This window comes from Pleurodeles waltl, chromosome 3_2 (genome assembly GCF_031143425.1).
Source record: "Pleurodeles waltl isolate 20211129_DDA chromosome 3_2, aPleWal1.hap1.20221129, whole genome shotgun sequence".
Lineage (NCBI taxonomy): Eukaryota > Metazoa > Chordata > Amphibia > Caudata > Salamandridae > Pleurodeles > Pleurodeles waltl.
In genome coordinates this window covers 176,160,211-176,187,063 of record NC_090441.1, presented here as the reverse complement: position 1 = coordinate 176,187,063, position 26,853 = coordinate 176,160,211, and the positions used below count along the sequence as shown (strand labels likewise).

Below are 26,853 nucleotides of genomic sequence, written 5' to 3'. Positions count from 1 at the left end.
TGGGCGGCGGTCCTTTAGCTATTTCTCCGATGGCCCTTACTCCCCCCCAGGGCTGTCATAACAGTTTGTCCACGATGAAGACCGGGTAGTTGCTGCCATGGCCAAACTGATGGTCTACCCAAAATCTAATTGGTGGGGGGGCAGACCAGTGTGTTGGTGAGAAGAGAACTCTGTTGCTGCCGCAATGGAGATCCCTTCCTACCAACATAGAAATCGGGCTCTTAGTCCATGAAATGGAGCTCAGATTTCTCCAGTGGGACAAGGCACTGTAGATGAAGAGGACTCCAGGGGGTCAGATACCTTATTTTCAAGTGCCTACTGAAATGAGTTTGTCACTGCGGAGAAGCTCAAAACAGGACAGGCCTGTTTCTCCAGGTCAGTGAATTTGCGCCTTCGCCTGATCAGCTCTGGTGGTTGGTCTCTGTCATCTGGCAGCTGGAAGGTAGAACATTTCTAAGTCTTAAAACTTTTTAGTGGTAAGCCCCCCTTTTCCTCAGCTCTTCACTGTAGGCTCCCAGGCTTCAAGGATACTCTTAGTACTTTAGGGCTCGATTCAGCAAAGGCCGTGTGCAGGGTCCTGTACAGGCCTAGTTGTGGTCGGCCATCCAGGAAAAAGTGCATGTAAGGTTTAAAAGTTGAAATTTTTCTACAGTGTCTCGCCCCAACAGATATGTTTACAGCACAGGCGATGGGGCAGTGAAACTAAATTACAATAACTGTTTTTGTAGCTTTGGTTTGGAAAAAGCTACAATATCCATTGAACCACAAATTTTTAATATGTACTATAGGTCCAAATCAATGGTGAGGTTGGATTTTGGATAAATATACAAAAAGTTCTACTTTTTCCTGCCTGAAGATCCAGTAGGCTAAACAGCAACAGACTGCCTATGCAGTTTTACACTCCTAAGAGACAATGGCTGGGACCTTTTGGTGGATGGGCTGCAGTGAGGTACATGACTCAGCTTATTTCAGGAAGGGCCATTGGGAGGATTCAGGAACTTGAAAAGAACTAGGGTGAGGCATGCCTGTACATAGTTTAGTGATAAGTGAGACCAGTGAAAGAGGGGTCCTTTTACCTTATGGCACATTCTATCCATCATGACTTCATTCATAGGGATGGGGAGCTATTTCCAGAACCAGTTTGGTGTGAATAGATAGAGGGCTGCTCATTGCCATGGACACACCCATGGGTGGACCTGAAGCTGCCTTCATAGGGAATAAGTTTCTGCAGCCCTCAATGTCCCATTGTGGAATAGTTTGCAGTAAGACACACTTGAAGTAATGACAAAAGGGGATGGGTTGCCCTTGGACTCTCCCTAACCAATGGGTAAAAAGTCCCCAAGTTTTTTCCCACCCACTAGCTAGTTCAATGCACAAAAAAAGTGGCACTTCTCCAGACTGGACGATGCTGTGGGTGTCTGCTGGAGTGAGTCCTAAACCTTACATGTTGTCCTTGAAGCCCTTGAAGTCATAGGCCATCATTGAAAGATGCAGGTAAATGGTGTGGAGTCTGAATTTATTCAGTACTATAAATATCTCCTGTCGACAAGCTTTTTGCAGAATAACGTGCATTTTTGTGCTTAATACACCAGAATCCGCAGTATTGGTCAACACTGGGCATTTTTCCCTGATAAATATTGGCAGGATTGACCTGCCAGAATTTATCCGGGGAAAACTCACGGGGTATAATGATCACATACCTTGCATTTCTGATCCCTGTGCAAACACGTTTGCACCGGGATAAGAATTTAGCCCTGCACTTTTAATCAGGGCTTTAAAAGTGACCAAGTAGGGCTGCTCCAAAAAGAAGAAAAAGTTGGGAAGTAGACATTTCTGACTTCCAGAGGACTGGGACTAACCACCAAAATTATCCTACCAAAGCGCGACTTCAGCAGCTAAGAAAATCAGGTTGGTCCCTTTTTAAGCTTTGCGCTCCCCCAAAGAAAATATTTCAGTGAATTATTTTGGCTAAGGTGTTGGCTTCACTGCACCTCTGGCTACAGCATCACAGCTTTTTCCCAGTGGAGGTTTTCAAGCTCTAAAAAAGAGACTAAGGCCATCATTACGACTTCGACCGCCGAAGCCGTGGGAGCCAACATACCCCTAGTGCTGGCGGTATGGCTGGCCCCCTATTATGACTTTTCCGCTGGGCCAGCGGAAAAGTCACATTAACATTGAAGCTGGCTCATAATAGAGCCAGTGGCAATGTTGATGTGCAGCGGTTGCAGCAACACCCGTCACACATTTCACTGCCTGAAATGCGGGCAGTGAAATGCGCGATGGGGCTGTGCCTGGGGGCCCCTGCACTGCCCATGCCAAGTGCATGGGCAGTGCAGGGGCCCTCAGGGGCACCCCGAGTCCCCCTTACCGGCAGCCTTTGCCATGGACAGGCTGGGGGTTGGGGACAATGACTGCCCGGCGGAAGCCTGGCGGTACAGTGGAGGGACCTGTGGTATGGCCGTGGGTAATGTGCCACGGTCATAATACACTGGCGGAACACCGCCAGCCTGTTGGCAGTATTACCGCCAGTGTTCCGCCGGCCGCCAGGGTCACAATGACCCCCTAAATCCCAACATGTAAAACTTGACCAGACTAAGGCACTTCATGTATTCAGTGAACAAAAGGACTTGGGTTATGGCTAACCACGATGGTGCGCACGTCAGATACACAAGAGGCGGTAAAGTTCAGCTGGGCAGGGTTGCCAGCGGTGTCTGAGGAGGAGGCATCATTGGGGAGCCGCTGGATGAACACGTGGTGAAGATTCCTACGTTTAGACTTAAGGCCTGATTTAGAACTCGGCTGGTGGGTTACTCTGTCACAACAATGACAAATAGCCAGTTTGCCATTATCTAAATCCCGTTATATGCTAGGGGGGTTCGATTTCGGCAGATGGGATATCAATCACCATTGTGACAGAGTAACCTATCAAAGTCCACCTGAAGTTCTAAATAAGGCCTTTAGTCTATTTTGGAAGTTAAAAACCTACAGTGGGACGAAGCTGCAGGCTGTAGCAGATGAGGGCTCCACGGGTCGAATACCCCTTTTGTGAGCAGACGCTGAAGAGGATTTGCTGCTGCAGATAGGTCTGTAGCAGGAGCTGCCACGAAGTCAGGCTGACCAGCACTGCATCTTTGGCAGATCAGCGAGCAGATAGGTCTCAGTCTCCTCTTGGATCTCTGAGAACGTTTTGGCAGATATGTCCCAAGTTTTGAATTTGGGATGTCTGGCCCCTCTAGCACCATTTTCAAGGGTCCAAGATTGGAGAGGCACTTTTTGGAGGGTCGGGACTTAGGCTGGGTCCAGGTGTGGGTTTATGTCACTAAGGATGTGATCAGGAGGCCAGTCAATACTTTGGAGTCACTCTTCGGGTCCTGGATTCAAGTAGAAGAGCAGATCCCAAGTAGCAGGGCAAATTTCTAAGGGCACATGAGATTCTTCTTACAGCAAAGCAGTCATGTAAAGTACAGAGCAGGCCACAGCTGCAGGTAGGCTTTTGAGAGTCCTTCCACACACCCAAGAGTGAACTGGAGAGTGTGGGCTGAAAGTCCCCTTTTTATACCTGGTGCCCACTTTGAAGTGGGAGAAAGGCTTCCTCCCACAAAAGTGCCTGGACTTTCCTGCCTCCCTTCTCTGGTCCCAGTCTGTCTGCAGGCACAAATAGGCTGGTGGGAATTTCTTTGTATGTGTATGAGGCAAAGTCTTTTAAAGTGCAAGTTTGTCTGCTCTCAGCTTCCCCTCCCCATGCCTGAGATGGCCTATTCAGGCACGTCTAGACCCTCTATTCTGTGGCTGCCTGGAAGGAATATTCTTTCAAGAACTTTATTGTGGTACTCAGGCCATAAACGTACAAAATCAAACAAATGCAGTACATAGTTTACACTGTTATACATCCAAATTTTAAAACAAGGTTCAAGGGAATTTGTACCAAATACTATTTCAAAACAACAAAATTAAATACATTCAAATTACAATCATCATCCTCTAAAAGTTTCACACCAATTTCTTTTTTAAAACAGAGTTAAAAAAAAATTATATTGCACTCATCATAAACAGTCAGCTATCAAAAGGAGTGTTATCCCAAGTCCCAATTTCTAAAACCTCATACTTCATAAAGACTAAAAAAATCCATAATCGTAAGGACAATCTATATACCAACGTACATCATATATTTGTGTGCATTTATATAAGCGGATCCAATATTACCATCTCACCCACCAATAATGCCAGCGACAAATTATCCTAGCACCTGCTTCCTTAAGCACCAGTCCTTAAAGAAGAATCGAAACACAGGGAAAACAATAGGTTGTTGCGTGTCCGTCTTCAAAATCCTTAGCACTTTAGCACATCGTGATAGACCGAAATTAAAACATCCTGGAACTATTAGACCAGATCCAAACTTCCTACAGGCAAGACAGAAAGAGAACATGATCCTTAGTTTCATCTGCTTGCCCCCAGGAAGGACACTCCCAGGCCACAGTCTAGGCCTCCGTACACCATTTACTGGTGAATGATCGAAGAGGAAGATTACCGTGCCTAAACTGCAGATAGAGGTTCCTTGCTAACGCTGGTTGTATTTCGTCAATAAAATATTCCAACTTGTAAGGGTTATGGAGATCTATGAATCTTAGAGTCAAATCCCCAAGAAACAAATCCATCAATAAGAATGATAGTTTATAGTCCCTGTAACTTTATGCAAGGTCCACTCTAGAAATAGTCAAGCATGCCTCTGCAGGGTTATCCCATAGACTAGATTTGCCCATAGTTTTCAAGACCTCCTTGACATATTGCAGCGAAGTAAGCCTACCTGCCACCGGTAATCCTAGAATCTCCTCGAAGGCGGATCTATTTGATGTCAATTCCCATGTAGCCCAAATGTTTTCTCCAGAAGAATGGGGACCTTAAACTGATAAACTTGGCTATAGGCCTTAATCCCAAATCCAGCCTAAGTGGAATCAAAGGAGTACTAGGCTCAGGAGCTGTCTCGTAAAACCATTCTCAATAATTATGAACTCCGTCAGCAACTTATGTCCCCATACCTCAGCCCCATAAATGGCCACCCCCACCGCTTGCATTTTATAAATCCCACTTGTGGGACTAACAGGGTCATAAAAGGATCCCCTGTATAGCTTTGAGAGTCCACCCACAAACTGTCTCAGCCTTAGTCTTTGTCTAGCCATATGGGGAAACCAATCCGTACGAACACTAAGCGTGACCCTAAGATAGTCAAACTTTGTGACCCTTTCTAGGGGGTCCCATTCAACATAGGATTGGAGCGCGTCAAACTTGATGGATTCAGTATCATATATTTCATTTTACTCCCATTTATTTCTACGCCCCTTTCCAGGCACAAGGAGTTAAATCTGTCCAATACTCTTTGGATTCCCATAGGGGACTTTGAAAGTAAAAGGGTGTTATCGGCAAACAAAATTGCCGGTATCTTGCGTGACGCCAACTTAGGGGTATCGTCATTTATGTTTGACAACATGTCAACCAGACCAACAATAAACAAAATAAATAAAGTTAGTGCCAGCACATATCCCTGCCCTGCTCCTTTAGTAACCGGAAAGGGTTCTGTAAGTTCACTCAATTCACCAGGGTGCACCTGAGTAAAATTCCTCTCATGAAGCCTTTGTAAAATGTGGCACAAGTAAGAGAGTACCCCCAGATCGGCTAGGAGCCATCAGAGGATTATGCTAGGAACCATATCAAGTGCGGAACATAAATCAACAAAGATCAAATACAGGCTTCCATCCTCTAAAACCACTGTTTTCCAATATGAAATCTGTAATCTAAACACTTGATCGATAATCGAAGTATGGCGGCGAAACCCTCCTTGAAGGGATTTAGAACTTTCGTCTCCTCCACCCAGGATTGAAGGCATTCTAAAATGACTCTAGAGAATATTTTCTGCGTAACATCACCAAGCTTATGGGCCTGTAATTGCTAGGCAGCAGGGGGAGCCCCTCATATAAACAGGGATAATCTCCGCCCCACCCATGATTTGGGAATTGGCATCTCCTCCAAAATGGCATTGAACACCACATCCAAATATGGGCCCCAAACTTCAGGAGCAGAGTGGAATAGTTCACCTGGGATTCTATTGATTCCGGGGGCCTTCCCTGGGGCAATCTTGTTAATGGCCCTCACATTTTCCTGTATGGTAATAGGGTGATACTCCCTCCATCCTGAGCAAGTTAGCCCCCCCCCAGGGCATCTAAAACCATCTCTCCATCTGCCCGTTCTTCCCACCACTTCCCCTCATTCTACAGGCAGCAAAAGTGCTCATTCCACATAGCAGCTGTTATGTTGTTTCCTAAACTAGATCTGGTCTCAGGGTGCCCTGTCGCGACTATACCCCAGAGTACTTTGAAATTTTTATACTCAATAGCACTATGTAGCAACTTTCGCTTGGCTTATTCCCACTCTCTTTTGGCAGACTTTACAATACTTTTATATTTGTATCTAGCTTTAGCGCTCGAACTGCCATCCTTAGAATTTAAAGCCTCTAAAAGAGTTAACTTAGAAGTCTGACACTGTCTACGAAACCATGTTGAGAGATTTTCCCTACTAGCCTTGGGGTGAACTTCAGCTGTAAATAAATCTATGAGTGTACCGGTTAGCGCCTGGTTTAGTTCTGCAACCTTTCCCCTCTGCCCACGGTCACTCCTTGTACTAATGACCCTGCTCAGTTTTTCAACGGCATCTCCTACCAGCCCAACAATGCTTCCATTGAACCTGGGGTCTGTTCCACCTCACACCATTTAATTCTATGCTTATTTGATACCAGAGTGAGTCTGCCTTGTCATCTAACTGATCCAGTTGGGTTATAATGGTCCTTTCGAGAATGAGCCTCAATTCCAACTACAGGGTATTATGGTCACTATCTAATCTAGGAAGAACCTCCATATCTACTATGGAAGACCAAAGCCAGAATGTAATGTATCAACAATGTCTGACCCACTCAATTAAATGTGTGTGCACCTTGGAAATCTGACTTGGTGCGTCCATTACCCCCTTTGGGTTATCACGGGGGACAACATCTGTCTGAATACCTATTTCCTTCCCTCGCCCAAGCCCTTACCAAGGCATTGTTTAAAACAGCCGTACTTGCAGCTTCCAGATTTGCCAATTGGTCAACCAACGGCATGAGCTCTGCTGCAACAACAGCTTTAACTTGGCTCAAATTTTGCCCCATGAGAGCTAGGGCCCAGTATGGTAGGGTGCCCTCTCTGGATGACCCCCCCCCCCTCATTCATGCTAAGACTTGCAGAGCAGGACAGTCCCACACCTTCTCCACACCTTCTGGCAATTTTATAGGTACAAGGGGTTCTGCATTTACCCTTTACCACTGGACTTTGAACAATACTAACATCCTTATTTATAGAACAATCGGTGCCATCAACCAAACCCATTCCATCGACTCCACCTTGGGCCGCTGACAGCATTGGGACCCTCACACGTGGCTCCAGACTCCTGAGGGTCAGGGGATGTGCACCTGCAGATGCACTACTCGCTTCATGACTCAAAGAGAGTCACCTTTCAGTAAGTTCAATTTCGGAGGCTACCACCCCATAGCCCTTTTTACCATCATGTCAATTGAAGTAGGTTTGGGTGAAAATAGTAGGCTGTTCACAGGCATTTGCGCTTTCCCATTATTCTAACCTAAAGATCTTTCTGCAGCCAACAACCTACCAACAGTCACAAAGGATGTAACTGTTTTGGTACTACCAAATACATGACACGGTCTCTCTAACTTTAGCCTGTCTGCCGTGTGCCATAGCTACCAGGGCGTTGAGCCTAGATTTATTTGGTGAACTTTGTGTTTGACCTGACAAGATTGTGGCCTTATTACTTGTGGAGGACCCACATCCTGTACAAATTTAAAAGAAAGAAAAGCTTTCCATATGGAAAATATTGAAGGAGCAGACAATGGACCACCTGGACTGCTGCCAACTCCCCCACACCTCCCCCTGTGCTGTTGGCATGATTCATGAATCAGTTTCCACCTCTTTGAGGTGTTGGCAACTGATTAATATTTTGCAATTGCAGTCACAAACCATTCATACCATACTCAGTTGCAACTAGGATGGAATGTCCCTTAATTGTGATTTGGCATGAGTCAGTAAACTCGTTTTGTGAGCCTGCAGTGCTTTTTCGAAAATTCACAAAATATGTTTAATACCTACCAAAAAGGAATTTAGTTAATAGCAGCGTTTGCAAGCGTAAAATGGCTTTGTACATCTGGCTCTATATTCCACTAACAAAGGCAGACATCCACAAAGTGCTGTCATTTCTATCCTTGGGCTGTATAACCTTTACCTGGGGTGGACCTGTGTGATTTCCAAACATAGCGTTAACACGGCACAACCCATTAAGACAGGTCAGTGCTTTGCTCCTCACCATTTTATTGTGTGAGTTCAAATTCAGATTACTGGTATACAGTTTCCAAATTACATTGATAATTAAATTTATCAACGACATCTGACTTCATGTCTCCCAATGGCCAGCTATAGAGGGGCTTTTTGCTTCCAAAATATAATATTTAAATTATCTTTACATCAGTCAGAAGGCTATTATCTTTTTCATATTGCTGCAAGTCATCCCATTGATGTTGCACATCTTTATGTGTACAATACAATAAAACTAAATAATCCATATAAAGGAAAATGTGCAAATGCCTTTTTGATAATTATCCAGAGAAAAGCATGAACCTTTTGAGAGGTATTATGGAAAATCTCCAATAGATGAGACATTTATTTAATCTAAATAAAATCTCAATTGGGCATATCATTAGAAAATTAGTTTCTTGGGGGCAAAGTATATTGATTACTAAAGTCAAAATTGACACAGCAGAGGGAGTAGTTGCTAAATAATCTTACTTCTATACGTAAAGAGTGATTGAAAAAGGCAGAGGGCTTACTGTAATGATGGGCAGTAGTGGGATTACCTACAAAAATTGGAGGTTTTCATGTCTGCCCAACTCTCACATTGTCTGCCCCATAGAGGCTGCGGATATGATGTTTCTCCTAATGATAGAGCAACTGGCGACTGTGCCACCAGGAAAATTATTAGTCGGAGCAGCAGTTGGTGGAAGTGTTATCGAGGGCCACCCTAATAAGGACAGCCATTCTGACACCATTACCACCAACTTATTTCTTGCCCGTGTCTCCACTGCAAACCATGGATGTCCTGGACTGGAAAAATGCATACATCCCCAAACTTGCAGGTTGTCAGAGACATAAGAGTATTTTCCAAGGAAGACCCCTACGTCAGGGGTCAAGTTTTTAGGAAAAAGTCAACCGGTCCAACATGCCACCAGAGCAGAGTGGAATTTTTCTCCTCCCACCTTGTAATCAAACCCAAAAAGTCTTTATGTAAGCAACTGAGGATTTTCTGGAGATGCCAGATGGGTTTCATCTGCAGACGTATTTAAGCAAGTGGATATTGTGTCTACAGCCAAACAGCAATAATTACTTTTTATGTTCATATTTAACTATGTTGAAGTTCAGATTGAGCCTTCCACTGTCTAAACTTGATAATCAACCCATCGTGCTGACAGGTATCTGCACCATTCTGTTTGAGGCTCGACTCGGCTGCCTGGAAAAGGAGATCTCCCCTGAAACTCAAAAGTTTATCGACTCTATTGGCCACATGTTGAGAAATTCTGTGTACACAGAGGTGCTGCCCAAGTGGACAAGGGGAATTTTGCCGTATTGGAAGAACTACCTGGAGGCATGGGACACCATCTTTGATTATGGTAAGAGGAAGACTCCTAATTAGTGACATGGGGACTGTGAGGATGAAGGAGGCTGGTTTCGGACAAGATTTGTGTCTAGTGAAAACAAAGATGTAGAGATTACCACTGCTCAGCACTTTGAGAATGAGTGCAGAACTTGTAACTGCTCTGTACTCAATGTCCTTCACCAACTATGACAATTCTTCACCTCTTCCCATATGTGGAAAAATCCATGGAGACCCTGAAAGGTATGTAGGGTTGGAGCAGAGCAAGTCAAAGGTCAAATCACACTGTATTCACTAGTCCTTCTGCCCTGTACCAGGTACCCTTGCACAAATGTCTTGAATATCTGTAAGAGGAGGGAGCATCCAGTGTCAGGGACTACATCCTTTTTTCCTTTTCAACCTCCACAAACGTTAAAAACAATAAAAACAGTATTGAGTGAGAGTGCTTTAAAGTGCTGGAGCCTTCTGAATCATTACTTCTTTACCTGTAGGAAGGAAACTGATCAATAGTAAGATGGAGAAGATCCAGGATCGCTTGGACAGTGGGAAGGAAGTGCAGGGAGAATATCTCACCTATCTGCTGTCCAGCGGGGCGCTGACGCGTGATGAGGTGTGTGGAAGCATGGGGGAGCTCCTGCAGGCTGGCGTGGACACGGTAGGTGGGCATATGGCTAATAAACAAGTTTCTTACCAGGTAACAAGACATTTGAAGACTGGCAAACAAATGTAAGGTTTAGTAGAACCTTATCAGAGTACAAGTTCCCTTCTCTCTCTCTCTCTCTCTCTCTTTCTCTCTTACATTCTCTGTCTCTTTTATCTTCCACTCTCCTACTTGCATTCCACGTCTTAAATTCAAATCAAACTCCATTGTTCAACACTTTGATGGCTTCTAGTCTCATTATGCATGGTGGCTTGTATTGCTCCAGTGCAACTCGTTTCTATCTTTCGTGTAGCACATTTTCACTGGTTAAAGTGTGTGCTGTTGCCACTAAAATGCATGGTTGCGGCAGGGGAATTCTTGAAACTAATTATGTTGTATCATTTATTTTGCAGCATGCTTTTATTTTCACTATAAACACAGATGACTGTTGACTGCATAGCATTTACATCCATACTTGCATCAATTTACAATCTCTCCAATCAAGACCTCCATAAACCAAATGCAGCACATGGTGAGGAGTATCTTTAGCATCCCCAACCCCGCTGGACAAATTTTGAATACTTTATTTTATACAACCCAAGCAAACCCAACACCTTAAATTTTAGTTTGCTCCTAAATTGAGCTATGATCTAAAAAACACTTTTTCTGCAGTCACACACTTTTGTCATTACTTTTTTTCAATTCTACATTAATGCTAATATATATATTCTATAATATATGCTATAATATATATATATATATATATTACACATTCATTACTTTTTGATCTCTATATTATTGCATATATATATATATATGTGTGTGTGTGTGTGTGTGAATATATATACACACACACAATATATAATATAAATTCACTGAAAAAAACAAAGGTTACAGGGACGTTATAGTTAGGAAATAGAATTTAAAAAAACGAAAGTTCTGAATTTACTCATACAAAACCATAGAAATTCAGCAGTTATAGTTACCTGAGCTAACTATGACTTGCGTTCCCGTAATGCACTGCTTTTGCCCTCACAAATTACATCATTCATGACGTCGTCAGTGATGTCATATGAGATGTCATCAGTGATGTCACTGACCATGTTATGAGTGAGGCAATATGTGAGGTCATAAGCAGTGCATTACAGGAGCGCAAGTTATAGTTAGCTCAGGTAACTATAACTGCTGATTTTCTACGGTTTTGTATGAGTAAATTCAGAACAAAACTATAACGTCCATGTAACCTTTGTTTTTTTCGGTGAATTTCTAAGTTTTTTTACATTCTATTCCCAAACTATAACGTATCTGTTACCTTTGTTTTTTTTCAGTGAATTTCCAAGGTTTTTTAATGTATAGTAATTTTACCACCACATCCTTCACCCATATGCAGGGGAGGTTGACCGCAAGACCTGGCCTGCAGCCAAACCCTGCGGCCAACACCCCCCAACCACCCAAACCCACTCTGTCCACAGCCCTTTCGCCGGTCACGCCGGGAGTTAGCCGCAGCTTCTCTGAGTGTGAGAATAGGTGTATCTGGGGGTGAGAGTGGCTGTTAGATTGTCTGTGTGGGGGGGAGAGTGCTTACATCAGTGTTTTTGTGGGTGTATCAGTCTGTGCACAGGTTTGTGAGTGGCTGCATGAGGGTGTCAGTGGGTCTGTGAGTGGGTGCATGAGTGTCTAAGTGGGTCTGTGAGTGAGTGCGTAAGTGTCTAAGTGGGTGTGTGAATGGGAGAAATTGATTGAGAGACAGAAAGAGAGAAAGAAAGTGAGAAAGAAAGTGAGAGAGAAAGAGAGAGCTTTTTTAGGCTTTAATATCTCATATACGTAGAATGAGATATTTTTGTTGGATTTAATAAAAAAATGTATTTGAGATTTGAGATTAAAGTTGAGATTTTTTTATTTAAAAAAAGGAAATGAGTCCAGCTGGGCTCGAACCCCCATAGCTCAGTGTGAAGGTGACCTTCCCACTGAGCTATGGGGGGGGTTTCTGTTTTTTTTTCTTTTACCCTTTTGTAAGCTTTGTAGTAAAGAAAAATATATATAAAATAGTAGGGACTGCGGCGGAAGCACTCAAGGGCTCTCCCGCTGTCCCTGCTTAAAAAAAGAAAACAATTATTTAATTTTTTTAATAAAGCCCTTTATGGGCTATGTGGGATTGCCAGGGGCTCCTCCCACGGTCCGTACTTTTTTTTCTTAATTGTAATTTTTAAAACAATGCCCTTACAGGCTACCTGGCACTGCAGGGGAAGCCTTAATGTTTCCCCTTTGACAGCAGCTCTGTGCTTGCTGAAGCATTTCATCTCTGTCCTCTGCCTGTGTGTACAGGACAGAGATGAAACTTCGGATTTTGACAGCAGAACCTGCTTTAAAGGTTTAAAGGTCCCGCTGTCAAAACCCAAAGTGTTTGCTGTGGCTTGGCTACTGCCAAGCCACAGCAAACAGCTATGTCCTGGGGGGGTGAGCACCCCCGGAACATAGCAGGAGCCGGCCCTGGGGGATGGCAGTCCAACCAGGGCGTTGGTCTCCAACGTTTACATAGCCCCAGGAAGGTGGTGGTCCCTGGGGCGCAGGAGTCTCATAGGGACCTCCTTTATTTTTAAAACATTTTATCCTGGGGCAGTGGGAGGGGGCCAGAAGGTCCCCTTCCGCATAGTATAATAAACTCCCACAAGCTTCCCACAAAAATTAGCCCTGGGTAGGTTGTGGTCCTCGGGGCAGCGGGAGTGGGCCAGGAGGCACTCACACTTTGTTTTTTGTTTTTTAAATCGCCCCCGAGACTTGGCCCACCCCAGAAGGCCGTGCTTCTTTTTCTTTTACGAGCGGATACGCGGATCCACCGCGTCTCTGCTCGTAAAATTTAAAAAAATGCTTTGTAGTCCTCGGGGGTCCCTTTGCAGCTTCTGTTGTTGAAGTGTTATCAGCCAATCAGATCTCAGCACAAGATCTTTAGGGGTCGCAAATCCTTTGCGTCCCTAGATATACAAATTTGTTTTCCCCTTAATTTCTTAAACTACTGAACGGAATTACACCAAAACAAAAAAAGCACTCTTTCTGGACCAGGACACACCTTCCTGCCAAATTTGGTGCAATTCTGTCCAGTAGTTTTTGCGCTATCATTGTTCAAAATCCCTATGGAAAAATGAATGGGGAAAATGTGTTTTGGGACCCCTCCTTTTTTCTGGGCCCCCCTGGATGGATCACCCCAAAACTTTCCAGGCAGCAGCTGACAGAACTGGCACTTTTTTTTTGTGCAAAGTTTTGCGAACATTCGTCAAGTGGTGCCAAAGATATAGGCAAATAAAACAATGCATTTTTGTATAGAAACGTGGCCCTACCTAGTGGCGATCGCTACTAGGTAATATGAACAATTTACTTACCTTCGGTTATGCTTTTTCTGGTGGATACAGTAGCTACCTGTGGATTCCTCACCTTATGAATTCTCCTAATGCGCCAGCATTCAACGGAAAGTTTTTTTCCTAGCTCTCCACGTCGACGAGGACATCACAATTACACAGCTCCGCTTGCGACTCGGTCTGACATCATTGGAGCCATAAGAAGTCCTCGCCGGCATGCTGACATCAGTTTCACCACTTTTTTATCGTGCCTTCGAGGCGAACAGGTGAACACCGACATCACAAGCACAACATGTGCCAACTCAATATATATACATTAAAAAATATTTATATATATTTTTATATATATAAAAATCATATACACATAAACATGTGTATATATATATATAATATAAATATATATATATACATACATATATATATATATATATATATATATATATATATATATATATATATATATATATATATATATATGTGTGTATATATATATATTTATATATCTATAACATCAATAGTACACTTGGTATGACCAGACAGGCAATGGGGAGGCGGGTGGGACTGTGAGGAATCCACAGGTAGCTACTGCATCCACCAGAAAAAGAGTTGCCGAAGGTAAGTAATTTGTTCTTCTGATGGATACAACTACCTGTGAATTCCTCACCTTATGAATAGAATCCCAAAACTGCCCCGCACTCGGAGGTGGGTGCCCTACAAGAAGTCCTGCAAAACAAAACGTGCACAATGGTCATCCCTTCTGACTTCTGAGTCTAAACAATAATGCTTTGTGAAAGTGTGGAGGGAAGCCCTAGTTGCTGCCTTACAAATATCAGCAACCGGCACACCTCTAGCTAAAGCCAAAGTGGTAGACTTAGCCCTGGTGGATGGGACCTAATGCCCTTAGGAGAAACTCTCTTTGCTAGCGAATAACAAATCGTTGTGCAAAGAATGACCCACCTTGAAAGAGTCTTCTTGTGGACGACTTTGCCCTTCATTTTGCCCACATATCCAATAAAGAGCTGATCATCAATTCTGAAGTCTTTAGTCCTTTCTATGTAGAAACTCTGGGCCCTTCTTGGATCCAAGTGATGCGGCCTTTCCTCCTCCTTTGGTGGATGGGGAGGAGGGTAAAAGGACGGAAGAGTTATAGATGGACCCAGATGGAATGGGAGTGGCTACCTTAGGAAGGAAAGCTGCCCTGGTTCTCAGCACCAACTTGTTAGCATGAAAGGTAGTGAAAGGTGGTTTCACACTAAGAGCCTGAAGCTAACTCACACGTCTAGACGACGTGATGGCTGCTAGAAAAACTGTCTTAATAATTAAGAGCCTCAACGGGCAAGTATGCATAGGTTCAAATAGTGAACCCATCAAAAAAGTCAAAACTAAATTCAAATCCCCCAGAGGCATTACAAACGGAGTGGGAGGAAACTTGTTTGTTAACCCTTTAAGGAATCTAAGAACTATAGGGGACTTAAATAATGAGGGTTGATCAGGTAGGCAAAGAAAAATCGACAGTGCCGATAAATACCCTTTCACTGTCGCAACTGCGCAACCTTCCTGAGCTAAGGAAAGAGTAAACTGCAAAATATTAGATAAATGGGCCTTTAAGGGATCAATTTGTCTCTCTCCACACCAAGTAACACATTTTTCCCATCTACCGGCTTAGACAGTCTTGGTGGAGTGTCACCTCGCCGATAATATAACATCCACCACTTCTGGAGGGAAGAGAAAAAGAACTTAGATTGCCCAGTTCAATCTCCAGGCATGTAGGTGCAGGCTCTGGAGGTGGGGGAGTAGGACCTGCCCCTGCAACTGCGAGAGGATGTCTGCCCTGTGAAGGAGACGGAGAGGAGGGCACAGTGAGAGTTGAAGAAGGTCTGTCTACCACACCCTTCTTGGTCAATCCGGGGCTATTAATATGACTTGGGCCCGATCTCAACAAACTTTCCTCAGAACTCGAGGAATCAAGGGTATGGGAGGAAACGCATAAAGAAGTTGGTTGCCCTAGGTCAGCTGAAACACGTCCCCAATGCCCCCTGCATCGGATACTGGAGGCTGCAGAACGCCGGACAGTGTGCGTTCTCGTGAGTGCAAAACTGGTCTATCTGAGGTGCTTCCCACATCCAGAAGACGTGAAGAACCACGTCCGGATTGTGACGCCACTCGTGATCTGCCGAAAAGTGCAGACTGAGACAGTCAGCATGTACGTTGAGAACTCCATCCAGATGGTTTGCTACTATGCAAATCCGATGGTCCTGTGCCCAGGACCAGAGCCGCAGAGCCTCTCTGCAGAGAAAGTACAACCCTACTCCTCCCTGCTTGTAGATGTACCACATTGCAGTAGTGTTGTCTCTTAAGACTTATACTGACTGACCATGGTTGGATGGGAGGAAGGCCTTGAGAGCCAGACGTATCGCCTGCAATTCCAGCATATTGATGTGAAACATCTGTTCTACTGGAGAACAAAGGCCTTTGATCTCCAGGTCCCCCAAATGAGCTCCCCACCCTAGAGTGGAAGCATCCCTTATGACTCTGGTCACCAGAGGTGGAAACAAAAATGGCCTTCCTCGAGAGAGGTTGCCGTCCACCGTCCACCATCGCAGATCCACCGCAGTATCTCCGGAGATCGTTATGCAGAGGCATCACAGGAGAGCCCTCATGTGCCAACGTGCATGAGTGTCCAGCAGAATGCAGGAAGCAAACAGACTGAGCAGACGTAGGACCTTGAGGACTGGAACAGCCGCTCCCTTTTGAAACATTGGAATCATTGCCTGAATGTCCTGAATCCTCTGTGGAGGAGGGTAGGCCCGATTCAGCATTGTGTCCAGTACTGCCGCTATGAACAGGAGGTGTTGAAAGGACTCCAGGTGAGACTTAGGCACATTTACCGTAAAACCCAGGTTGAACAATAACTGGGTTGTCACCTGCAAATGATGCAGCATGAACTCTGGGGACTCTGCTTTGATCAGCCAATCGTCCAGGTGAGGGAATACAGATATTCCCTTCCTTCTGCGGTCCACTGCAACTACTGCCATCACCATCGTTAAGATTCAAGGTGCGGAAGTAAGACCAAAAGGAAGGTCCGCAAACTAATTGTGCTGCGACCCTACCATGAACTAGACATACTTCCTGTGCGACTTCAGAATAGAGATATGAAAATAAGCATTGTGCTAATCAATAGACACCATCCAGTCCTCCTTGTTCAATGCAAGAAGCACTTGTGCTAGGGTCAGCATTTTGAACTTTTCCTGTTTGAGGAACCACTTCAAAATCCTCAGGTCCAAGATAGGTCTCAATCGACCATCCTTCTTGGTAATCTGGAAATACCTTCAATAACATCCCTCACCCCTTTCCTGCTCCGGAACCAACTCAACTGCACCTTTTAACAAAAAAGGTTCTATACCTCCTGCTGAAACAACAGGATATTCTCTTCTGTGCAAAATGAGTGACGGGAAGGAAACTCCAGAAATCGAAGGGCATAACCTTTTCTTACTACGCCCAACACCCAAGAATCCAATGTTATTAACACCCACTCGTGGAGAAAATGTAACAGCCTTCCCCCTGCGGGTGGGACATGCTGGTAAATGGAGTGAGAACTAGGGCTGCTTCCCTGGCTGGATTCCCCCAGAGGATGAGGCGGAAGGGTGCTGTGCGGCACCTCATATTTCAACCCTCCCACAGCCCCTATAGGATCTGTAGAGGGGGTTGGCAGGCTGCTGGACATGGGACTGTTGCCTCTCACGAAAGGATGACCCACTGCCAAACCCTCTGAATCTCCGGAAAGATCTGAAGGATGTAGAAGAAGAAGAAAGATTTTGCAGTGGCTCTGCTATCCTTGAACCTTTCCAGGGCTTAGTCCGCCTTTGCCCCAAACAGTCTTACACCATCAAATGGGAGGTCCATCAACTTAGCCTATACATCAGCGGAAAAACCAGAACCTCTGAGCCAAGCATGCCTCCTAGTCGCAATGGAAGTCCCCATGGCTCTACCAACTGAGTATGCAGTGTCCAGACCTGACTGAATTACCTGCTTAGCGGCTGCTTGACTGTCCTGCAACAGTTCACTAAAATGTTCCTGAGCTTCCTGCAGCAATTTAGGGATGACCTCCTTCACCGTATCCATTAGGGCATAGATATGTCTCCCCAGTACACATGTTGCATTCAGCGATTTTAAGACCATGCTTCTTGAGGAGAAGCATTTCTTTGCAAACTGCTCCATGCGCTTTGACTACCTATCAGATGGTGTTGTAGGGAATGATCCCAGAGCCGACCTTGAAGAACAAGAAGCTTGCACCACCAAGCTTTCCGGTGTTCGGGATTACCTGGAGCAACTTTGTACCTTCTGGCTACAGTCTTTGAAACCGTAGCTGTAGTAACGGGTTTCTTCCAAATTTCTAATATGGGCTCTGTCAAAGCATCATTGAAGGGGAGGAGGGGCTCTGAAGAGAAAGCTGTTGAATGAAGAACCTCTGTCAGAATGTTGGTTTTTAACTCTGATGCAGGCAGTGCAAAGTCCAAAAGTTCTGCCCCCTTCCTAATCACCCCATGGTAGGTGGTCGCTTCTGCCGAGAGCTCACCTCCAGGGGATACAAACTCCCAATCAGGGAACGTATCCTACCGACTAGCCATATCTAATCCCTGGAAGTCATCAGAAGACCCTGGAATATCTCCTTCTTCTACCTGGTATCCTCCAGATACTGCTGCTGTCCCAGAAGTCTTAAAGCCTTCCTTCTAGACCTTTAGCCTAGACTCCAAATGTGGCGTTGATAGAGAATTAATCAACGTCGATGACCCCCTTAAAGGGGAGGGCAAGACTGGTGGAGGAAGTGAAGGAAAACTCCGCGCTGGAGTAGAGTGTTGAGATCTATCTGACGCCGGCATCTGCGCTGCTGGCGCCATCATCTGGGGTAGAGGTGGTGACATCCTCGGCGCTGTGCCAGTACCATGGAAAGGCGTTGCTGGTACAAAGGGCATAAATGGAGCCTGCTTATACGGTGCCGGCAAACCCAGCGTAAAAGCCAACGGACCCATGGGACCATCAGGTGCACAAGAGGGGACCACTTCCCTATTAAAAATGCTACACATAGCATTCAGGAACAAAGACGGAAAGGCAGTATACTCTTGTTCCCCTTGCGGTGGCTGGGCTGGATCTGTCGCCCCAGCCCCAAACTTCTGACCTCGGGAGGATGCAGGAGAAAAGTGAGTCGTTGGACTCACAGACGACTCAGATCTTAATCAAAGTTGGCGCCGGAGATGCCTCAGGTGACTGTGGTTGGGGAGTCACAGTGGGCTGACTTCCCAAGTCGTGTGGCACCGTGAACTTGAAGACGGAGATGCCGTCCGATCTCTGGATGAGAGGCGCCGTGACTCATGTCGTCAACGTCGCTTCTTTTGAGACTTCGATGACCTGTGCAACAAAGTGCCCTGAGTCCTTGATCTTCGTCGTCAATTTTTCTCTTTCTTAGCCTTTGATAGAAAGAGCTTTGTCTCCCTCTCTTTTAGAGCCTTTGGGTTCATGCGCTGGCAGATCAAGCAACCTGCCATGTTGTGATCCGAGCTCAAACACCAGAGGCAGTTCTTGTGCAGATCCGTCACTGACATAGGGCCCCCGCACTCGCTACAAGGTTTAAACCTTGATTTCTTCAACAAAATAATTCCCTCGATTCAGTTGAGATACAACGGAGAGGTAGAAAACCATTAGCGTTGAAGGCGCGGAAAAAAGGGAACTGACGTCAGCACACCGGCGAGGACTTCTAATGGCTCCGATGATGTCAGACGGTGTCATGAGCGGAGCGGTGTAGTTGTGACATCCTCGTTGACATGGAGAGCTAGGGAATAAATATTCAGTTGAACGCTGGCGCATTGGGAGAATTCATAAGGTGAGGAATCCACAGGTAGTTGTATCCATCAGAAATATATATATATACTGTATGTATATATATATTACATAGTGATGGTCACCACTGTATAGTTTTAGTTAGGTCAGCATTTCCATGGGAAGAGCGATTTTTGTTACACAAATAACTTTGCTCCATTTGATTAATCTTCCTTGAAATTTCTATGTAAAGGCTTCATCCACCTCAGCTCGTGAGTCCTCAGTGTCAGAGCTATCGGTCAAGCGGTGAGCAAGAACAATGAGGGAGCCCCAAAACATTGTTTCCCATGTTAATTCCAATAGGGCATAAGGGAAAGCGATACTGAACGCAACTAAACCTGTTCTGCCATTTTCGAGAAATGTGGGTTTGATGAGGTTGTGGGGGGTCATGAAGAATTAAAAAGAAAATACTGTTATCTGGTTGGTTGGTCCTGCAGAAGTCCTGTGAGACAATCTGTTAATTAAATGAAGGCTTCTGATTGGCTCCAGAAGCATATATTCCCTTCAGATCATGACAATTAAATGCTGGTCCACCATTACATAACTCGGGGCACTCTGTCCCTGATTCCTGAAAACGCTTTTTTGTGAAAAAGTCATAAGGGGGCAGGATGGGTGCACTCTGACCCCCAAAGCAATGTATAAAAATATTTTTTACAAGTAAATAGTTAAAAAATAATAATATGGGTGGCAAGTACAGCGATACCAAAAAGCTTGTACTGTGGTACTGCAAATACTTTAAAAATATTTACATTAGATATTCTCACACTGACATAGCACTTACTCTTCAACCAATAGAAAGAACTCCTGTGGGGTGGACACTTGATTCAAAACTAATTTTGGATAAATAAACAGGCAAGTATCCATGCTGGCGAGGGGATGTGGTTTGGCCGGCCTGCAAGATGGCCGCCGCTTTGTGAGGCTCCGCGGGGCAGAAGCATTAATCCTGCAATTATCTGGGCATGGGGCCGCCTGCCGAGGAATACGGTTGGGGACGAGGCTGTCAACACATTAGGGGCTAAACGTAGGTGAAATTGCCAGAGGGCTGGCGCTGATGTGGAGGCAACTGGGCGCGCTGCCATTGCTGAGATCGGGCGTTGCAGGACTGGGGGGCGGCACGGCCCTGGCCACGTGGCGATGGCCTCCTCCAGCGTGTCTCCTGAGTCGCTGGTGGGAACCCTGAGTGGCAGTGGCAGACCCGGTGGCTGCCTTGCGGCAAGGAGGAAAAGACGGGGCAGACCCCTGTCTATGCGATTCATACAGACTGCTGTAGCTTATAAATGTTGACAATAAGATTCTAGCAAAGCTAATAGCATCCAGACTGCAGCCTCTGCTATCAACCATTGTTCTCCCTGATCAATCAGGCGCTCAACCCTATCTAATCTTCGTACATTCTTTGCAGCTGACCAGATGGTGGATCCGGAGGATCGAGCTGTGGCGATTTTCTTAGATGCCACAAAGGCCTTTGACTCCCTTGCTTGGCCTTACCTGTTCGGCCTACTCGCTAGGTTGGGGCTGAGCCCCAGATTTATCCAATTAATAATTTGCTTACTATACACAAACCCAACAGCCAGACTGAGAGTCAATAGAAGTGTCACAGATCCCTTCCAGGTCACTAGAGGCACCAGGCAGGGATGCCCCCTCTCACCACTGCTGTTTTTGGTGGCGATGGAGCCGCTGGCAGCACGTCTGAGGCAGCATCACAACAGCCGAGGGCTTGCGTTTCGGCAGCGTACAATTCTGGTGTTGATATACGCAGATGATGTTGCCTTGCATGTGCGTATCCGCAAGTCCATTTGGACCCCATCATAGAGGAATTTGTGCGCTTTGGTCACCTCTCGGCCATTACAATCACCTGGGTCAAGTTGGTGGTATTTCCACTGTCAGATCTTACAACCCCACATCTTTTGGACTACCCCCTATGCTGGCCGTCTGAGCTGGTTTGTTACTTCAGAATCTGGCTTAGTAGAGATGTGGAGGAGCTCTGGGCCAAGAATTATGGCAGAGCAATTACGTGGCTGGAGGACAAGGTCACTGCCTGGCACTCTCTCCTGCTTTCATTGACTGGCCGGAGAGCAATTGCCAAGATGGTAATCTTACCCAAATTTTTAGAGTTGAGCGCGTGCAAGCGATCTGGCCCCTGTTGTAATCTCTCTGTGGGCTTGTAACCATGCCCATGTCACACCCATCAGTTTGGTTGGTTTGTGGGCTTGCCTTTTACAATTCGCTTGCTTTCATTAGTGAAAGGCATGCATACGTCATGCCTTTTCCGGTGTTTAGCCCTCCTATACAGCACCGGTAAACTACTCAAAACATACGAGGCTCTGTGTTTTCCGAATGGCTTCTGCACTACTTTTTCTTTTTATTTCCTACGCAGCGCGATCACGCTGGGCAGTAGTCGAGCACTTTGTATTACATCTACCCTGTTACATGGATAATTCTACTTTTTCTGGTTGCATGGATAACTCTACTTTTGCCAGTTGCATGGATAATTGCACTTTTGCTGATACGTTTCACTGCGACCGAACTTCTGTTTCCATTTCTGTGTCTCCTTCACGCTCATTGCAACCGTTGGCTCGCATAAGTGAAACTGTTTTAGTTGTCATTATCAGTTTATGTGGCAAGAAAAGTCTGGTTAGGAATTTACAGCGCTAATAGCTCTAACTCGAGCAAATGCGAGACCCATTGCATTGCAAATGCTTGTTATATTTATTCACCATTATCCCCCTTACTCTTACAGCTAGCTTCCTAAAGCGACTTAGATCTCTCCTTACCTCACTGGTCTGGGCGGGCAAGCTGCCCAGAATTTCATGGGAAATGATAACTCAATCCTTTGAAAGTGGAGGATTGGCGGCCCCTGATCTGGAATTATATTGCAATTGCGACCAGGCACATTGTGTGCATTTCTGGATCCACCCCATTAGATACTTACCGCACCTGGCCCCGGAATATGATTCTATATGACCGCATAAGCTATGCAGCACAATACACCACCCTCCAAAGTGGATCAGGGCGGGCATTGATACGGTGGCGTGCACAGCTCTGGCCTGGCGGGTGTTGTGCTGCCGAACTGGGACTTCGGAGATATATGCACCCCCAATGCCCATATTAGACCTTCTAAGACTGCAGGTGGCGGAGGGGGGAGTCTCGCGCACGTCTCTGTAATAGGAAGCTGGCAACCCTAGGATCACTGTACGAGCTGGGAGGGCGGTCCCCTGGCGGGTCTGCCCACCAGGGTTGTAATTGGGTGGTTGGACCGCCCAGAGTGCAGCGGTCCAACCACCAACGCTTGTGTGGCAGTTCTTGGACAGCCGCACTCGTAATGAGGCCCTAAGTCTCCTGTTTGACCATTTGCCGGTCTCTCTTGTGATGCTCCCTCAGGTTTCTCCCACTTGCATTCATCAAGTTGCTATTGTGAATTTACGAGGTTTGATTATTTCGTCCACAACATTCTTTATTCACTTGAATAGGTTAGAAGAGTAGGCCTGTGTGAAATTTCAAATATGCTTTTGAAATTTGTGAAATTTATGAACTTCCTTGAAATATGCATTATGGGATATCTCATAACTTTGCAAGTGTGCGTCTGATGCAAAAAATATCTTGCAAGATACAAGCAGGAGACTGATTCACACAGAAAATGTGTCTTCAAGAGAACTTTTCTGCTTCAACCAATCTCCTTCCGATGTCTTTTGGAACATTTTAACTGAGTGTGAGCACTTGCTTAAAAAAAAATGAGAGGCAGTACCGTCGAACCACATTTCACAATGGAAGCTTAATTTCATGAAACTTTTGTAGAACTTCATAAGGAAAAATACAGTTTTGCTTGCCCTTAATAAAGACCCACACTTTCCTGTATGACTGATCGAGGGCTTCAGGTCCTTCTTGAATATTTTAGATTCATTGTCTTCTGTGCTTAAAAAATTCACTGGCCTGTGATCTGTTTCTTTCATGGTTTCACTGTTTACAGACTTCAAACACCTTGACTTGGACACTCTACGAGCTGGCGAAGAACCCCGAGATCCAAAACTCCCTTTACCAGGAGGTGGCTAGCGTTGTAAAAGGGGACCAGATGGCTACTGTTGAAGACCTCAATCAAATGCCGCTGCTAAAGGCCGTCATCAAAGAGACTCTACGGTAAAGGTCTTGGTCTATCATTGGTCTCCGATAGTGAAGTAGTGAGAAAATCCAATTTTTATTAATCACAATCATTCGAAGATAGTTCTACTTTTGGGATTGTCTTGCTGCCTTTTCCACACCCCTCGCCACACTGTGAGAAAGTGGAATGCCAATAGAGATAGTAGGTAGAATCACAGGCTGGAGCCTGAGAAGGCAAGAAATATGCAGGTACTGTAATCCAGGTGTTATGTTCTAAATCGCAAAGGAGACAAGAACTAGCAAGATCCGTGTGCCTCTGCTAACATGAGAGACTGATGAGTTTGTGTGGAGTAAGGAACTTGTAGTAGGAATTGACATAAAAAAGTCTAGCTACATAATTGTCACCTTCACATCACAGAACTGACACATCCATTAGGTGTTTTAAAAAAGTGTATCTAGGTTACTTACTACAGTTTGGTTGTTGAAAAGACACACTGCACAAATTTCTTCTTTCCTGATTTATTGATATCAAGTATAACTGCGCGACCAACCCTGTTAGATCTCAAACACCAAATGCTAGGGCTGTCTTCAACCGCTGCACACTGTTATACATTCTGTATTCCCTAGTTACATGTTGCTAAGCTACCATGACATGAACCTGCCAATGCATAATCCTAATATACAGCAGCTGTGACACACACCACTTCTCATGTGTAATAAGAAAACTACTTTCTTACTCTTTTAATAATTTATTGTAGTTGAATTGTGAGTTTGACAAGCCCACGACCAAGATAGAAAACAGAGTAAAAGGCAGTGCATAATTAATTAAATTTGATCTTGTTCCTCTCCATGGTCCACAGTGACTTAAAATATCCTTACAATATACAGTCATTGCAATGCTTAATGTTTAAGCAACTAGTGAAGTAGGTGCTAATTTTGGTGAGTAGGCCATTGCACACTTCCCCCTCAGGTGCCACTCTGTTTCTCCTCTGGAGGTGAGCTTTAATTTGCATAGCCTGTCTCAGCCCTGTTGAATCTTTCCAGACAACTAACAAGCAATGGGAGGCCAGCCAAGGCGAATAGCTGTGGGGCCCTACAGTCAGCGTGATTAATCAATGGTGACACATCAGGAAGTTGGACTGGTGGCACTTCCTTTATAACACCTCACATGATGTCACCACTGAGTGATACCCAAACAAGCCAGCAATGGAAATCGCATTTCATGCAGTGCTGGTGGCATTATTGCCCTCCTTGGGCATGGCCTGGAAGACCAGGCAACAAATCATGTGTCAACAGGTCTTACTCAGCTTGTCAACCACTCCTCATGGAAGGGACCAAAAGTGTCCTAGTCTCCACCAAATCCCCAAATGAGTTCATACAGCTATAATTTCTGTTGTATGATAAATTAAATGCTTTTTAGAACTATTTCTAGGTATTATAACCTTCAAAACACAAACTTCACATCAATGAGATTGTGGTCTCTGATTATAGATGCAGATTTGGCAGACTTGCCTTTCAAATAAGGTCTAGGACCACTCTTTTACTTGGTATAGCGCATGTGTAGGCCCAACTAGATTACTCTGATTCTGCCGCAGTCAGCAGATGTTCCTCCAGTCACCAGAAATAGAAAACAGATAGAGAAGGAATAGGGTAGCATAGGAGTAGGGTGGATAGGAATCAGGATAATATTCCAGAGACACGTAGCGAGAAATGTGAAGACAAGGGACAGAAAAAAAAAGAATTTGCAAGCTAGAATGAAAGGAATGAGTTGTGGTATATACATATGTCAGAAAAACTAAGTAAAATGGAAGAAGTGAGTATACATACCTAAAACCTGTAAGGAGAAAATGGAATCAAAGATGACAATAGTCAAGAGAAAAGAGAAATCAAATGAGTTTTGGATATAATGAAGCAATGTGAGGACATATTTGGGAACGCAACATAAAACAAGTAAAAGCAAGGGCAGTCAATGAAAGAGAAAAAAATGAATCAAGAAGCAGTCTGTATGAAGAAAGTTTTAAAAGATTTAATTTTATGAATATAATACATATTTTATGAATATCATTGAGATGGAAGAGGTTGCTTTTGACAACTGACGAAAGCAGCTCAGAAAAGGTTGGTAAAGACTCAGAGACATTTCCCAAATTCTGAGATGATGAAGAATAGAGAATTTGGGGCCAGATGCAGGAAGAAAGCAAATTGCGACTTGCAATTTGCGAGTCCGTGCGACTCGCAAATTGCAAGTCGCAATTTGCTATGCAGAAAGGTGTCTCAGACACCTTCTGCAACTCGCAATGGGGTCGCAAAGACCCACCTCATAAATATTTATGAGGTGGGTCGCAGTTTGCGACCCCATTGCGAGTATAGGCACTCGCTAACATGGAGGCCTGCTGTAGTCAGCAGGCCTCCATGTTAGCGACCTGCTTTTAAATAAAGCAGTTTTTTTTTTTTTTAAATGTAGCCCGTTTTCCCTAAGGGAAAACGAGCTGCATTTCAAAAAATCCGAAACCTTTTGTTTCGGTTTTTTCAGGGCAGGGAGTGGTCCCTTGGACCACTCCCTGCCCTGAAAAAATGTTTTGGGGTCCATTCACAAAGGGGAAGGGGTCCCATGGGGACCCCTTCCCGTTTGCGAATGGGTTACCATCCACTTGAAGTGGATGGTAACTGCGACTCCATTTGCGACCGCATACGCGGTCACAAATGGAATTGCATACCATTGCGAATCGCAAATAGGAAGGGAACACCCCTTCCTATTTGCGATTCGGAAATGCATTTTGCGAGTCGGATCCGACTCGCAAAATGCATTTCAACATAGCAAAGTGGCTTTTGCGAGTCGCAATCGGCGTTTTTCGCCGTTTGCAACTCGCAAAACCCTTGCTACATCTGGCCCAAGATTCAAAGAAAAGTAAATAGAAGGTGGAGTCAATACAGCTGCAAAGGCTGGGAAAAAGAGAATCTCTGTTTTGTTAAAACTGAATATTGGGAAATGCATCAACCAAAACATTTTAATGGCAAAAAGACCTGATTACAAAGATAGTAAGTGAAAAGGAAAATGAAGGGCAGATGAGAGAGTCATCAACATGAAAGTGTGAATTAAAAACAAAAGAAGGAACAATAGAATATGAAGGAACCTGAAACACAAAAAACAGTAGT

The 26,853-nt window shown here is 44.8% G+C and overlaps 1 protein-coding gene across 2 annotated transcripts in view; it reads left to right on the top strand.

Annotated features, from left to right (window-relative positions):
- LOC138286653 (sterol 26-hydroxylase, mitochondrial-like) overlaps positions 1-26,853 on the top strand; it is a 156,022-nt gene that overhangs the window by 110,261 nt on the left and 18,908 nt on the right. Inside the window, exons 5-7 of one of the 2 annotated variants that reach the window (XM_069227116.1) lie at positions 9,560-9,757; positions 10,233-10,396; positions 23,573-23,739. In XM_069227116.1, coding sequence (XP_069083217.1) covers positions 9,560-9,757; positions 10,233-10,396; positions 23,573-23,739 — 529 coding nt within the window. The remainder of the gene's footprint in view (positions 1-9,559; positions 9,758-10,232; positions 10,397-23,572; positions 23,740-26,853) is intronic. The other variant, XM_069227117.1, reaches the window with a different exon arrangement.